Source organism: Mycteria americana, chromosome 4 (assembly GCF_035582795.1).
Source record: "Mycteria americana isolate JAX WOST 10 ecotype Jacksonville Zoo and Gardens chromosome 4, USCA_MyAme_1.0, whole genome shotgun sequence".
Taxonomy (NCBI): Eukaryota; Metazoa; Chordata; class Aves; order Ciconiiformes; family Ciconiidae; genus Mycteria; species Mycteria americana.
Genome location: NC_134368.1, coordinates 30,552,566 through 30,565,953, shown reverse-complemented (window position 1 = coordinate 30,565,953; position 13,388 = coordinate 30,552,566). Strand labels below are relative to the sequence as shown.

General features: G+C 37.0%; 1 protein-coding gene across 8 annotated transcripts in view; it reads left to right on the top strand.

Moving 5' to 3' along the window:
* FRYL (FRY like transcription coactivator) overlaps positions 1 to 13,388 on the top strand; it is a 178,006-nt gene that overhangs the window by 66,460 nt on the left and 98,158 nt on the right. For all 8 annotated transcript variants that reach the window (XM_075500035.1, XM_075500034.1, XM_075500032.1 and 5 more), the window contains one exon: positions 5,933 to 6,132. In XM_075500035.1, coding sequence (XP_075356150.1) covers positions 6,013 to 6,132 — 120 coding nt within the window. In that variant the 5' untranslated portion in view covers positions 5,933 to 6,012. The remainder of the gene's footprint in view (positions 1 to 5,932; positions 6,133 to 13,388) is intronic.

The following is a 13,388-nucleotide window of genomic DNA, read 5'->3' as shown; positions in this document are numbered from 1 at the left end:
GAGGTTTTTTCACTGATAAGAGTAAGGAGACTTTGGAAACAATAGAAACCTGATGGTCTACAGGAAGTGTAGAATTGTGAAATAACCATAAGGTTATTGAAGAAATTGTCTGCTCTAGAAAACAGGCTGCTGGCCTGGGACACAGGAGACCTAGGTTTAACTTTTTGGCTCTGCTCATAACTTGTTGGAATGATATTGGAGAGGTTGCCATCTCTTTTGAGCATTGACATCCTTACTAGGAAAAAATAATGATTCCTTTGATAAAATAACTGAAGATTCATTGCTGTGAAGCACTCTAACAAATTGTTACAGATATGTTTCCATGTATATTAATACCACTTCTGTGAGGTAGGATGAAATGTTCTAGATGTTTATCAGAGTAGAAGACAAGGAACTTAATTAAAATTCCTTTAAGTAACCACACAGATAATATTTTCAATCATTGGGAATTTTTTGTATTGTCAGTTGGACATGTAAGCCCTGTTCTGCAACGAGTATCACAGGAGACTTAAAGTACCTGTGATATTGCATGTGCTGCAAAAATAATAATAAAAAGCTTAATCATTAAATGTAATCTGTGTAAAATGGTTTACTACCTTAGCAATGAACTTAAAAATAGCAACCAAGAATATGATCTGCTTGATGAAAACTATGGATGCCCTCTCAAAAGTGTGTTGAGTATCCTTATTTTCTAGTTGGATGCCTTATTTAAAATACACAAAATAATTCTAGATGTATTTTCAGGTATCTCAAAAGAGGGGAGATTCCTAATGGAAGTTTTGCTTCAGTCTGACCATTCCAACTTCCTGAGAAACAGCAGTAACTGAAAGCAAATTTCAGTTAAAGGAAAAGACATGAAAAACTTAGAAAAGTACTATTTAAAGCGCATATGAAGTGTCAACACTTGGCTAAGTGTAAAATAGTACCAAAAAAAGTGTACAAAAGCTAAAAATCATAATTTTGTATTAGCCATGAAGTAAAATGCACTCATAGACTGTCGCAGGCTGGGGTGCGTTTGTTACCTTTTGGTACCTGCTTTGTATGTTTGAATTCTAAATAATCTCGTTGGTAAATAGGACGCTACTTACGTCCTCAAATACTTGATGCGTTTGGGCTATACAGAGAGAAGCAGGATGATAAAAATAACATTCTTTAATATCAACTTGAGTATTAAGTAACCTTTCCTAGTTCTGGACACTTGTGTTTAACATGAAAGAACTTTGTTTCTAATTTAACATACATCAGGGTGTGTTGTCTTTGACCTAGGAATATGTTGTCTGTCTAATTATCCTTTGTATTGTTTTACTGTTCCTTGAAACTATCCAAACAATTTGGTGTGGCCCTAGCAACCAAACAATACTGTTTAACAGAGATTTCCTATGGCACGTGCTCCCAGATTTCCCACGTAGTGCTAGCTCGCATCGGAGCAAACAAACAGGATATTGTTTCAAGTGAATAACATTCAGTGTTTTCAAGCGATTTATGACAGTAGTTTTTTGGTTTTGAACTGTTGCAAGTGGTATGATTTTTTTTGGTTCCAGATTTCATCTGAAGTTCTGTAGAATGGTCCATGTTTTGAAGCTTCAAAGCAATGTTTGAAACTTAAATTTTCACTGGCAGCTAAGAGCAGAGAATGGCTTATGCTTTGGTGGCAAAGAATCGCAGAAAGAAATTATTTAATCCTGTCCTGTAATGAGATCTTTTTTCCCATTAAACAAGCTATTTAAAATCCATGTAGACCCTTCTTACAGTGTTATCGATTGCAAGTTCATGAGTAAATGAATCCCACTGAACATAATTATATACCAGATAATAATATTGTTTGACCTAGTTAAGAAATCTGATAATAGATTTTGGCTTTTCTTTAAGGAACTACTATATATCTTCTTATTAAACACAGTCAAGCTCGCTCCCCTTTTTCCCTCCTATGTGTTTTTTTTTCTGTGTGTGTTTGGCTGACTTACTGGTTTTGCATAGCAGATAAAACCATAAATATTGTCATATACAAGGCAAGAGTCGTTAATGTGAACCATTAATGCTGTCATGAATTCGAGTCTTCAGCAAGTTCATAGATAAAAGCAAATCCTAGTCATTTATTCTGCCTTTTGAATATGCTGGCATTTCAGCAAAATGAAGTTATTTGTAATCCTCTCATGGCAGTGTTTATAACTGCTCCCGTTTGACATTCTTCCCTTGGTTTTTTTGTGGAGGTTTATTACCAACTGAAGAGTTTGTGCATGCGAACACAGAGAACAGTAATGTGTATGACTGTAGGGTAGCCTTAACTCTGCTTTGCTGCTCGAAGAGTAAAAAGGCAAGTGCTGTCCCTGCATTGACTCTTCTCTTTGTGCTGGCGCAAGCGTATGTGCAGTCATGTGGTGAGTGAATTGGACAACTGATTGTGTCAAAACTAACCGGGGGAAAAGAATTAATACATATGCTGCTTTTCCAGTTCACTTCACTACACAGCTGCACGCTTGTGTTTGCTTGCCCAGGAGGAGGATGGTACAGGGAAGGAGATAGCTGGCTGGGAGGGTTTGTATCGTTTGACAGTACTGCAACTTGTGCCATCTGAAGGGGTCTGTGTGAAACTGTACCCAAGGAGTGAGGGCCGTGGCCTTGCAGGCTGATGTAAGGCTGTCCTGGTACCACGTTCCTCTGGCTTCATGGTCGTGCCTTCTGCCTTGCACTGAAATTTCTGCAGCGCTTCTGGGAGCTGGTCTGGTTGTAGTCCAGTTGCTTCTTTTTTTTTCTTGCCAGGGTTAGGTTTTTGTCCAGTTTATCCATTTTGAGTTGATTTTGTATGTTTTCACATGAGCCTGGGGGGAGGATTTGCCTGCAGTATGCCTGGGTTTAGATCAGCCTAAACAGCCTTGGGGTTTCATCCTTAGTGAGAGAAGCTGTTTTGTAGCTTTGAAAGTTAACATACTAAGATGGTCTCTTACCGAGGATTAGTTTACTAATGCAAAGTAAAGGTAGTACTTCGAAGATTATTGGCTCTCAGTGTTTTCCCGATTCTTAAATGACAGGGGCTTTTTAAGGCGATCCTTTGAAAACTGGAGACAGAAATGTATTGTGTAAACACACTATTAAGACTTGTCCACATAAAGCAAATCTAGATGTAGTTCTGGGTTAAGGAACACGTTAGTCCTTCTCAGTTTCCCTATAGAGACAAGAGCTGGTTGAGTACCAGCTTCTTGTTGTTCAGGAGCATGGACTGGACCGGAGCTGTGGCATATCCCCTTAAGTCCCCAGTCTTGATAATGTGGGGATTATGGCACACTCCAGTAGGTAAGTCTAGAAGGAGCCAAAGCAGCCACTTTACTAAATTTCTTCTGACTGGACACAGCTAATAATGTTCAAAAGGAAATTTAAACTTCTCATTTCTTTCTAGTCTGTTAGCTTCAATATGTGATTTAAAATAATAGAGTCCAATTTGTCTGTTGAATAGGACAAAGCTTGAGCTTTCTTGGAAACTCTCGTATTTATGATAGAAGCAACTGTTTACTTAGAAATGTGTGATGTCTGTCAGGAGTCCTTAGGTACGTGATTTTTTATTTTGTTCATCTGCAGATGGATATGAAAGGCGAGTTGTTCAAAATCTGTGTGTTGCAGCATTTTTCTGGTTTTTTTCAATCACATACTTGGTATTTCTGTTTATTACCTACTATGGCTCTAAGAAGGATATATTCCTTCTTTTTGCCTCTTCTCTCCTCAAACCTCTGTGCTCTCGTTCTTGACACAGAATGCATCTCTCTTGTTTCCTGGGCTGCCTTTGGAAGCATCAGGGCTTAAGAGTGACAAGAGCACAGATGCTGGAGAATGTAGACATTGTAAAGAAATGAAATATTTTTTAAAGCGCCTGACACGTTTATGCTTCTGTACTGAGGGACAAGCCAACCGTCAGATATGGGATAAGAAAGAATTTTTCTTTCAAGCCAGATATTTTGGGTTGTCGCCTTTCTTCGCAGTGTGCATTTTGGTCTGTTTCCTAACACCTTTGTGTACTTTCATTTAGGGAACTTCCACCATGGGGATCTAGAACACGGCAGTGTCTTTGATCTCCCATTGCCTACGCTGTGTGGCACATGCTCTTCTGTGTCTTTTAGGACCTCTGTTACCGAGATCAAAGTGCTAGATCAAAGTGTTAGAGGATGTTCAGAAATGCTTTATGGCATGCGGTGTGCACGCGTGGCGTTCTGGTGTTGCCCCCGGTTGCTGCGAACCCAGCTCTGTGACCTTGGCAAGTCCTTCCAGCCTCGAAGACTGCATACTGCAATTTATGTACAGGAAAAAATAAGCATTACTCCAACTAAACAACAAGTTTGTACTAAAAATACTTAGGGCAAAAAAAACCAGGTCATATGGGGCACTCCCAACCTTATGCAAGGTAACCTTCCTTTTAGATTAGAGGCTAAGGTAGTTGTGACTGTTCTGTTTTCACTCATGCTGAATTGTTGTTCACTTCAGTAATGCGTTTGATAAATGAATACTTTATGTGGAAGTTGAGGAAGTTTGAGTCATGTAAAATGTAACTTTCTGAAGTGATAGAAGAAATTATGAATGGCTGAGACTCAAACTTGGGAAGATGCGAAGTGAAGTACCAAAGGTTTGGTCTCCATGGCAACCAGTATTTCAATGAATGAGTTGAACACTGAAAAAATGTTTGAGTAAAACTTGTGAGTAATACTTAGTTAATAGGAAGTTGAAAACACACAAAAATTTTGAAAGTTCATCAAATTTGGCCAAGTGCATCTCCTCACACTTTAACTGCAAAAAACCTTAAAGAAGCTTACCTGAACAAATCGTGGTATGTAATACAATAAAATAGACTAAGACTAGGCTCCTTATACAACTATCTTAGGAAAATACAATCTTAATATCAATAGGTGATAATTCTTAATACCAATTCCTAATATGAATAAAAAAAATATGCCTGCAATCATGGAATATGCTAGAGAAATATCAGACCTTTCTGGGTAGATCTGTGGCATCATTAGACATGTCAATAGTTACTTTGATTTACAGTGTGCAAGGCAAGAATTGTAATTATTTACTCTAATTTTTATGTGTGTGTTAAACTCATGTATGAGTGAGTTCTGATACCTGACTTTCGGTACTGCAATTCACATTGGGTGGCAGCTGTGATAATAAAGAAAAGGTTTTGAGTGATTAGGGAGAAAAATAAGATTAAAGGTGGATAAATATATGTAAACTTAATATATGACAATTTCAGTATAAGAGTGAAAGCGCTAATCCTTAGAGAGGGAGACTAGTATATCCAGTGTTATTTATATTGATCAATTAATTAATATTTCTGATAAGGAACAAGTCTTTCAGATTTGTGACTAGAGAGTGGAAAAAAATAGTTAGCGTGACATGTCTAGAAAGGGTTTGTGTTTTTGTTAGGAAAATCAGCTTACTTGACAAAAAGTGCCAAGAGGGGCCAAGGAAACATTTGGATATTTGGACACCAAGTAGAAACTTGAATTTCATAGACTATTTATAAAAATTGGATCAAGCAGATGCCTCTCACAATATAGGGAGATAACCCTTTAAATTGAACCTTTTGATTTTTAGTCATACTTGTACTGAAGATACTAGATATTAAAAGCTCTAAACTTCATCATGATCATCATGCAGTTGTGTTCAGAATGGGACTGTTCACACAGCGTAAGACAGTTTTGTTTTATCAATAACAAAAAGGAGTTACATTGTAAACCTGTATGCAACTTATCTTTAGAGTAGAATTTCCCACCTAATTGAAAAAAAAAAATCTTGTTGGATGTTATAGCTAGTTATTTCCTTCTTCTGGTTTACAGAATTTACTGTGTGAATACGTCTGTGTGGTGGACGGAAAAGTAAAGAAGTGACAAGCGCTGTGTTTAAAAGCTCTGCTTTATTGCTCTTTATTTTTCTTTTTTTTCTATAGCCTCTACGCCACCCAGCAGAGTAAATAAACGCAGAGTTTCTCCAAGTGTTGTTTCCACCTGGGAAAAGAGAGGCACCATCATGTCTAACATTACTATTGATCCAGATGTCAAACCTGGCGAGTATGTCATCAAAAGCCTCTTTGCTGAATTTGCTGTTCAAGCTGAAAAGAAAATTGAAGTTGTAATGGCTGAACCTTTGGTGAGTCCTTTTTTTCATAATACCCCTTGAAACCATCTTGCTTTTTGTTCTAAAATAAGCTGATTTATCATACGTATGGTTACTGAAAAAAAACCATCCCCAGATATTGTTGACTTTTCAAAGGGATTACTTCAAGAATAAATAGGCTTCTGCAAACAGGGTTGCTACCTGGATTATGTTTTATTGACTTCCATTAAAACTGTTATGTAGTGGTTACTGGAAACAAGACCTCTTAGTATTCATAAGTTCTGTAGTTACAAAAGGAAATAGGAACAATGAAAAATATTCCTTCATTAACACTGCAAAGGGTTTCCTGTTGATGTTTCTTTGAAATAATACTTTGACAATATACTTTCAAGAAAAGATGCATTTGGTTTGTTTTCCCAAGTAATGACACTAACACCTAGAAGAATATAGTAGCCAGTATATTTTGCAGATTAGGCAAAATGCAAAATTCTGTTGGTGATCCAGACCTCATGATCTTGAAATAAATGTTTGTTGTTTTTTTTTTTTTTTAACTTGCAAATGTCACTCAGTTGTGAGGGATTTTTTTGTTTTTGGTTTGGTTTGGTTTTTTTGTTTGTTTGGGGTTTATTTTTTGTTTGTTTGGTTTTTTTTTTTAGTTTGTTTGAGCTCTGAGTTAGTATCCCTTTAAGGTGTGGGGTTTGGGGTAAAACACAAGTGATTTACCATCCTGATGTTCAATGGGAAATGCAAATGCACCCTCTAGTCTCAACATATGACCTGTAAAGGTCATACCAGTGCATTGCAACTGTGGTTGGCTCAGAGCTTTATCTAAAATAATATTATTTTTACAGGTATAATGTAATACAGCAGTAATGTCTTCCAGGTGGTAATGCAACTTCTGATTTTCTTGACTTTGCTCATTTCCTCAACGTTCTTGTCCCTGTGCTTTTCTTCCTCCTTTAATTCGATAATAAATTTGTTTTGAAGATATTTTGTAGTGCAGTTTGTCTCAGTCTTTTTCATTCAAGGATGCATATAGCCTTTTGGGGGAAGAAAGCCCTCATGGCCACCTAATATTGAACTTTAGTGGTGAAGGTTCATGAAGTGCTTACTGCATAGCTAAAAAAAAAAGTCATTATTTTACAAAATCAGAAGTTTACTGGATATAATTGCAATTTTTTAAATTTTAAAATATTAATAACCCCATAACTTTGTGTAGTGGCAGGTAATCATGACTCTGCTATGTCCAAGGCATGATGTCAAGATTATGCTATATTACGAGTATGCTATCAAGTAAACCATTGTTCTAGGTGTCCCATTTCCTCCAAACAGCTTTAAATAGCTATAAAAATAAATTTATCCATCCCATACTGCCCTGCCTTGTTTCCTACATACCTCTCAAATTTTATAAGAAATGGGACAGATGCACACCTTTGTTATAATTTGCTGCAATCGCATAGTCATCCTGTGCACACAAGATGCGACACAGATGTTCGTGTAAGAGCAATATATGACTATGTAGAATGAACTTTACAGTAAGCTGTGTTTGACATGTTGAATTGAGCATACGGTGGCAGTCTTAATTCAGATGTTTCTCTTCCTTGTAACCATCATACTTTAGCAGTTCCTAAAAGAATTTGTTTGTTTGTTCGTTGGTCACCCCTTTGAGGAAAGTAAGGCTGATCTTGGGGATGGAAGGACGCACACTTGAATGCTTGCGTCTCCATTTCTCCTTCTTGTGTCAACACCCCCTGCCGCCCTCCACGTGCCAGATCCTCTCACTGTCTCTTCCTCTTACTGCTGTTCTCTCCCTAATTTTTACCTACTTGCTTTTGCATAGGGGTCCTTCTTTCTGCTCATTTCTTCTAATCATCTGAAGGTAGAGTATAATGTACAGGACAGGCTTACTGGTTTCAGAATTGACAGAAATCCTTGTGTTACAGCTACAGCACTATAGGATATTTTCCACGTTGTTAAGCCAGGAATACTTCCAGCAACATACATTTAATTTTTATTTCTAAATACATGCAAGTATTTTGTTTGAGTGCAATTTAAAGTTTTATTAGTAGATTACATATATGTAATCTCTGCATTACCATCTCTTGGACAAAATAGGTCAAGGACATAAAATAGATTTGGCATGCAATGAATCTGAGTGTTGAAATTTTGAAGTTCTTCTAGTTACAGGCAAACAATAAAATAATTTGAAATTATAACTAGAAAGTCAGCTAAGTTGAGAGACCTCTGTTTGCCACGGCTGCTTGCAGAAGCATTTGTTATTGCTGTGAATGACTCTATTACAGAAAAAGGCATATGTGTGCACTTGGACCCCAGTTTTGAAAATTCAGGAAAAATGTTATAAGCAGCAGTCCAAAAGAACACAAAAAGGGCACTAAACATGTTCTGTGGTGTCACTGATTGGATAATCTTCAACTAAATCCGTTAGTAGATCAAAGGCTGGGGAAAAGGAAACATTTCCTTATACACACCTACTTAGGTATACATTGTGTGTACATATATATATGTGTGTGTGTGTTTGTGTACCAGGCAAGCCTGCAACTTAAACGTAACTTGTCTGTTTCCTTATAGACAGAGTTGGGTATTCAGGAGAGTTTTATAAGAAAGCACAGAAGAGTTTGTAGGAAAAGGGGCACCCCAATGGTGAAGGGTACTTGTTTACACTGAGGGGGTGGTCTGCATGCCTACTGCTGCAAATGCTGCTCCCTCGGCCCCTTTTCCATTCATCTGCTGAACGTACGGAGAGGGTAGCGCTTGGCCAGAATGACATAGACTGCCTGTGATTCAGATGTGCTGAAGAGGGCTTTTCCTGTAGACACAGCTAGTTTGGAGTTAAATCTCCTAACTGGAATACTGGTAGCAAGGTAAATATAATAGCGCTGCAGTTCACTTGTGCTGCAAAACTTGTCCCTAGACCAGATTAAATAAATACTCCAACAACAGTCCCAGGTTGCGTCTCCCTGCCATGCCGTTAACTGTTAAACGTATGTTTTAAAATCTGTTAATCATACAAAATCAAAACAACTTACCAGGTTAAAAATTAGAAAACCCATGAAACTAATGAAATAATGCACTTTTCAAAGAAGAGTGATTCCCAGCTTTTTGTCTGGTGAGGTTCTATGGTGATTGCATGAAGCCTACATTAGTCAGGATCTTTTACTAATAAGATTCTGAAATTGTTATTTTGTGTGTATACAGTATGCTTTGAGGTAAAATATGAAATGATAAATACTAGTGGAGTAGTAATTTGTGAAAGTCTTTTTAACAGTTCTGTCTGGGTTCATTTGCTAAGTTGAATTCCTTTAAACAAAATATTTTAATGCAGTCAGATGTAAATTTGCACATATAGCCAACATTCCTTATTTTATACTGATGGGAAGGAAGGACTATATAGAAAACCAGCAATTTAAAAGAGGTGCTAGAAACTGTGGAAAAGTGAAACAACCTGAGCCTGTGTAACACAAAGAGGTGGAAGGGAGTCCTTAGGTGTCTGAATGAAAGGAAGTGCTAAAGTACTAAAGTGGTTTTATTTTTGTATATAGTATTTGATATAAATACTGAATATTCAATTCTAGAGTATGACATTTAAAAAGAAAGATAAAAGGCTGAAGGGGCACAGGAACGGTACTGAGATTGGGGAAGAGGCTTTACAGGAAGAGAGGAAAGCCCTTTATCATATTAGTGTGATTTGATTTTGTGGGATGACTTGGCTACAAATAATAAAGTTGTTGTGGAGAATATATATAGTGTTACATAAATCTTTAATGTGTTAGATGAAGCTAGGCTGTTGGATGAAGCTGTTGGAGATAATTTGGAGCCAGACCAATTAAAGTTAGGAGCTAGACATTTTTTGAAACTTGAAGATGAACATGTCAGCAGGGGAGCAAAAATGAATAAAATAAAATAAATAAATGTAAAAAATAGTAACTTAAGATCAAGACAGCACCTGGGGGTGAGGGGATTGGTACCGTTTTGGCCAGATGTATGAGTTTCATCTAGGAGTAACTGACTTGTGATTTTAAAAAGTAACTAAATGGTTTCTCTAGCTGTGAAATTACTTAAGATACTCAGTGAGTAACAAAGTAGTTTCCTTTCACAGATTTAATTAAGCGTTCTCTGCTTGCAAAAGTTTAATACTGCAGAATTTCCAAAGTTACGGACAGAGCTTATCAGCAAATGCTTAAAATAAATGTTTCAAGTAGTGAGCGTAACCATGGGAAGGAAGATCATCCTTTTAGTGAGTAAATTAAAACACCTTTTTTTTTTTTCTTTAAATCAATTCTTCTAAGTCTTTTGTAGTGTTATATAGTTTTAAAGGGAAAAGGGCTCAGACCCAATTTATTGTAGCTTAAAATACTCTTCCTCAGCTGAGCAAGGATGACTGTGAGGCATAATACCAACCTTCCCCAAATGTCAAACTATACCAGTGAAAAAGATTAGTGATAAATTCAGTTACCTTGTATTTTGTCAGGCTGCATGTAAATATAAATGGTTAGAATTTAAGCAAAGACAGTTTAACATGGTACTACCAAGCTGTTAACTAGGTAAGCTGCTAACTTACTAAATTGTAGTTCAGTCTCATGTCTAAGTCAAAACCAGCAAGAGTATTTAACTGGTGTTGGCAACAGGCTTATTTTATCTCATCATGGATAAGCTAAACGTTGCTCAGACTAGTACTGTATGCTTTTGCAAGTCTTGCCTAAGTGCTTTCAAAAGTTTGTCTGAAAGCTGTAAAATTTAGCACACCGTGTTTCTTCAGCGCAGTTTCTTGTACACTGCTCTGACGCTGGGGCGAGGGTGCAGGCACTGCCCAGCACTTGGGCTAAGGGGGGCAAGACAGCATCTTGCCCCCCTTGTGTGGTTTCTTACTTGCAGCTTGGAGGACAGAAACTATGCTAGTTTTGCTGTGTTCACCTGAGCTGCCCTGCTGGGGTGTGCTAGCCACCAGAGGACGGTGCCGGTGAATGCTGGAGAGGGGCCAACGGGTGGTACCTGTTTCCACGGGTGCCATTGTTTGCTCAGCACACGCATGTCTGTCTACATCCTGATCTCTGCTGCCTACCATATGTTGACATTTCTGCTTTACACAATGGATGCAGACTGCTCTTTGGTTAATTCAATAGTGGTTGTTTTTTTTTTTTTTTTTCTCATTTCACTTGTAAAAGATAAATGTAGACCTATTATTTCCATCTCTGTCTCTGAACTTCAGGAAGCCAGGAAAAATAAATCTTAAATTATTAATTCAGTGAAAGTTTCCAGACCTTTACTTTATGCTGTTGGATAGATTTTTGTAAGTTGTGTGAGATGACTGGGGCCATGACGAAGCAGAGTTAGAAAAAGACATTGAAAGAAAATAAATTTTCAAGCCATACAAATAATTCAAAGGCCTTGATAAACCTGTGACTGGGTCAAAGAGTATTATTTGGTCATGTCACATTTGTGTGGTCAGTGTTACATTAACTACGGTGATATTTACCTTTTAGCAGTTAAGATTTTTAATGCTGAGGAAAAATAATAGAGAGGATTATGAACTTGTAAGCTCTTCCTTCTTTCTGATACTAAAAATCTTAAAAGTTATATCAACATTTGATGTACAGGATTGTCTCAGTATAGAATGTGGGGGAAAAAAGCTAAACTTTCAGAACTATCTTAAAAATAGTTTGCTATCTATTGTCATGAATTTGAACTTCTTCGTCTAAAGACTTAAAGATTATTTCAGTTCTCTTTGATTTGTTATCATTCTTTTCTTTAGCTATTTCTGGTTTTAGACATGTAATGGGTATAATAAACCCAGTGTTTGTTCACCTGTATAATAGTTTTGTAGTACCATGGTGGAAACGTGGCATGTCGGGGCTTTGTATCATAAGGAGACTTAAGGAACCTGACTTTATACCATCTTTTTCCAGGAAAGTCACTTCTCAGTCTTCTTGGAAATATTTTTCTAGTTATTTTCCTTCAGCTTATTCAGCAATATACGATGTTTATATAGGGTGGAACACTTCTCATATTTCTGCTTTATAGATAAGATTACAATTATTTGTGCAGTTTATCTAAAAGCATAGTACCGATAACCTGAATTCACCCATGGTAGATGTTTCCTTATAAAAAAAGGGGAGAGTGGAATTCTAGTTAAAAGAGAATTCTGATTTGCAAGTGTTCTCTGGAGCTTTTAGTATCCGCTGCAAAATTTCAATTCTCATAACAGTATTTTGAACAGACTTGGCATGTAAAATTATATGAATTTGTAAGATTCAAAAAAGTGTTTATTTGCCAGTACCTGAAACCTTTTCCCCCTTGCTTTTGAATACACTGTGAAAGAACATTGGCTAATACATCAGTTGATGAACAAATAGATCTATTTCAGAATATTAAATGCATTTTCCTGAAACCACCTTCTTTTTTAAAATATTTTTTTTATTTAGGCATACTGGAAGTGTACATAAATGACAGTGTTTTCTTAGACAATTAAGTGGGTTTCTTTCGATTATAGAAAGTGAAAATGGTCTGACTTGTGAATTGATACCTGTCTTATTTCGAGTTATACTTTCAGAGTAGGCAAATGCTTTTTGCCTGGGCAATGTTGAATTCAAGTTTTCAGAAGCTGTAATAGTTGCCAGAGATTGCGTCCTTTTGAATACCAAGTACAGCTGCACTCGTAGCAGAAAATGCCAGAAATTGTCTTGTGTTTTCAAGATTACGATTAGGACAAGGGAACATAAGCTGCCAGTTTGAATCTTGGACTTGGTATGTGCAATCCAAATTTGTATCTGTTTAACGTATAGCCTGTCTGTTGCAGCCTTGCAAGTGTTACATGCCAAGCAATATTGACTTTTTAAATTTTTGTCAACAGCCTGACAGCATGAGTGTTGTCTCTTACTAAACTACTGAGCAGTTATTTTGCGTTAACTGAGGCACAACCTGTTGAGAGCAGTACTGGCTGTCAGTACCGCTGACACCTCCTTTTACATCCCAGACCAGGCAAATGAACAGCTCTTGTAGCATACTACTTGACTTAATTTGCTCCATAAAAGCTCTTTGTTTGCTTACTGCAATCTAATGTGAGCTGTTAACTCCTTACCTTGAGTACTTTTTCTACTTTCCTCGTCAAAATGAAGGGAAAAGTAGTTTAAAATTTCCTTAAGTGCAAGAGATGCTCATCAAATCTTTATATAGCTTACTGCTTTGTAGTATGCCCTTAAAGCTGTTACTGTGGGACTTGGCTTACCGTAAATCACTGACCTTCAGAGTCAGTACATGGAACTTAGTCTTTT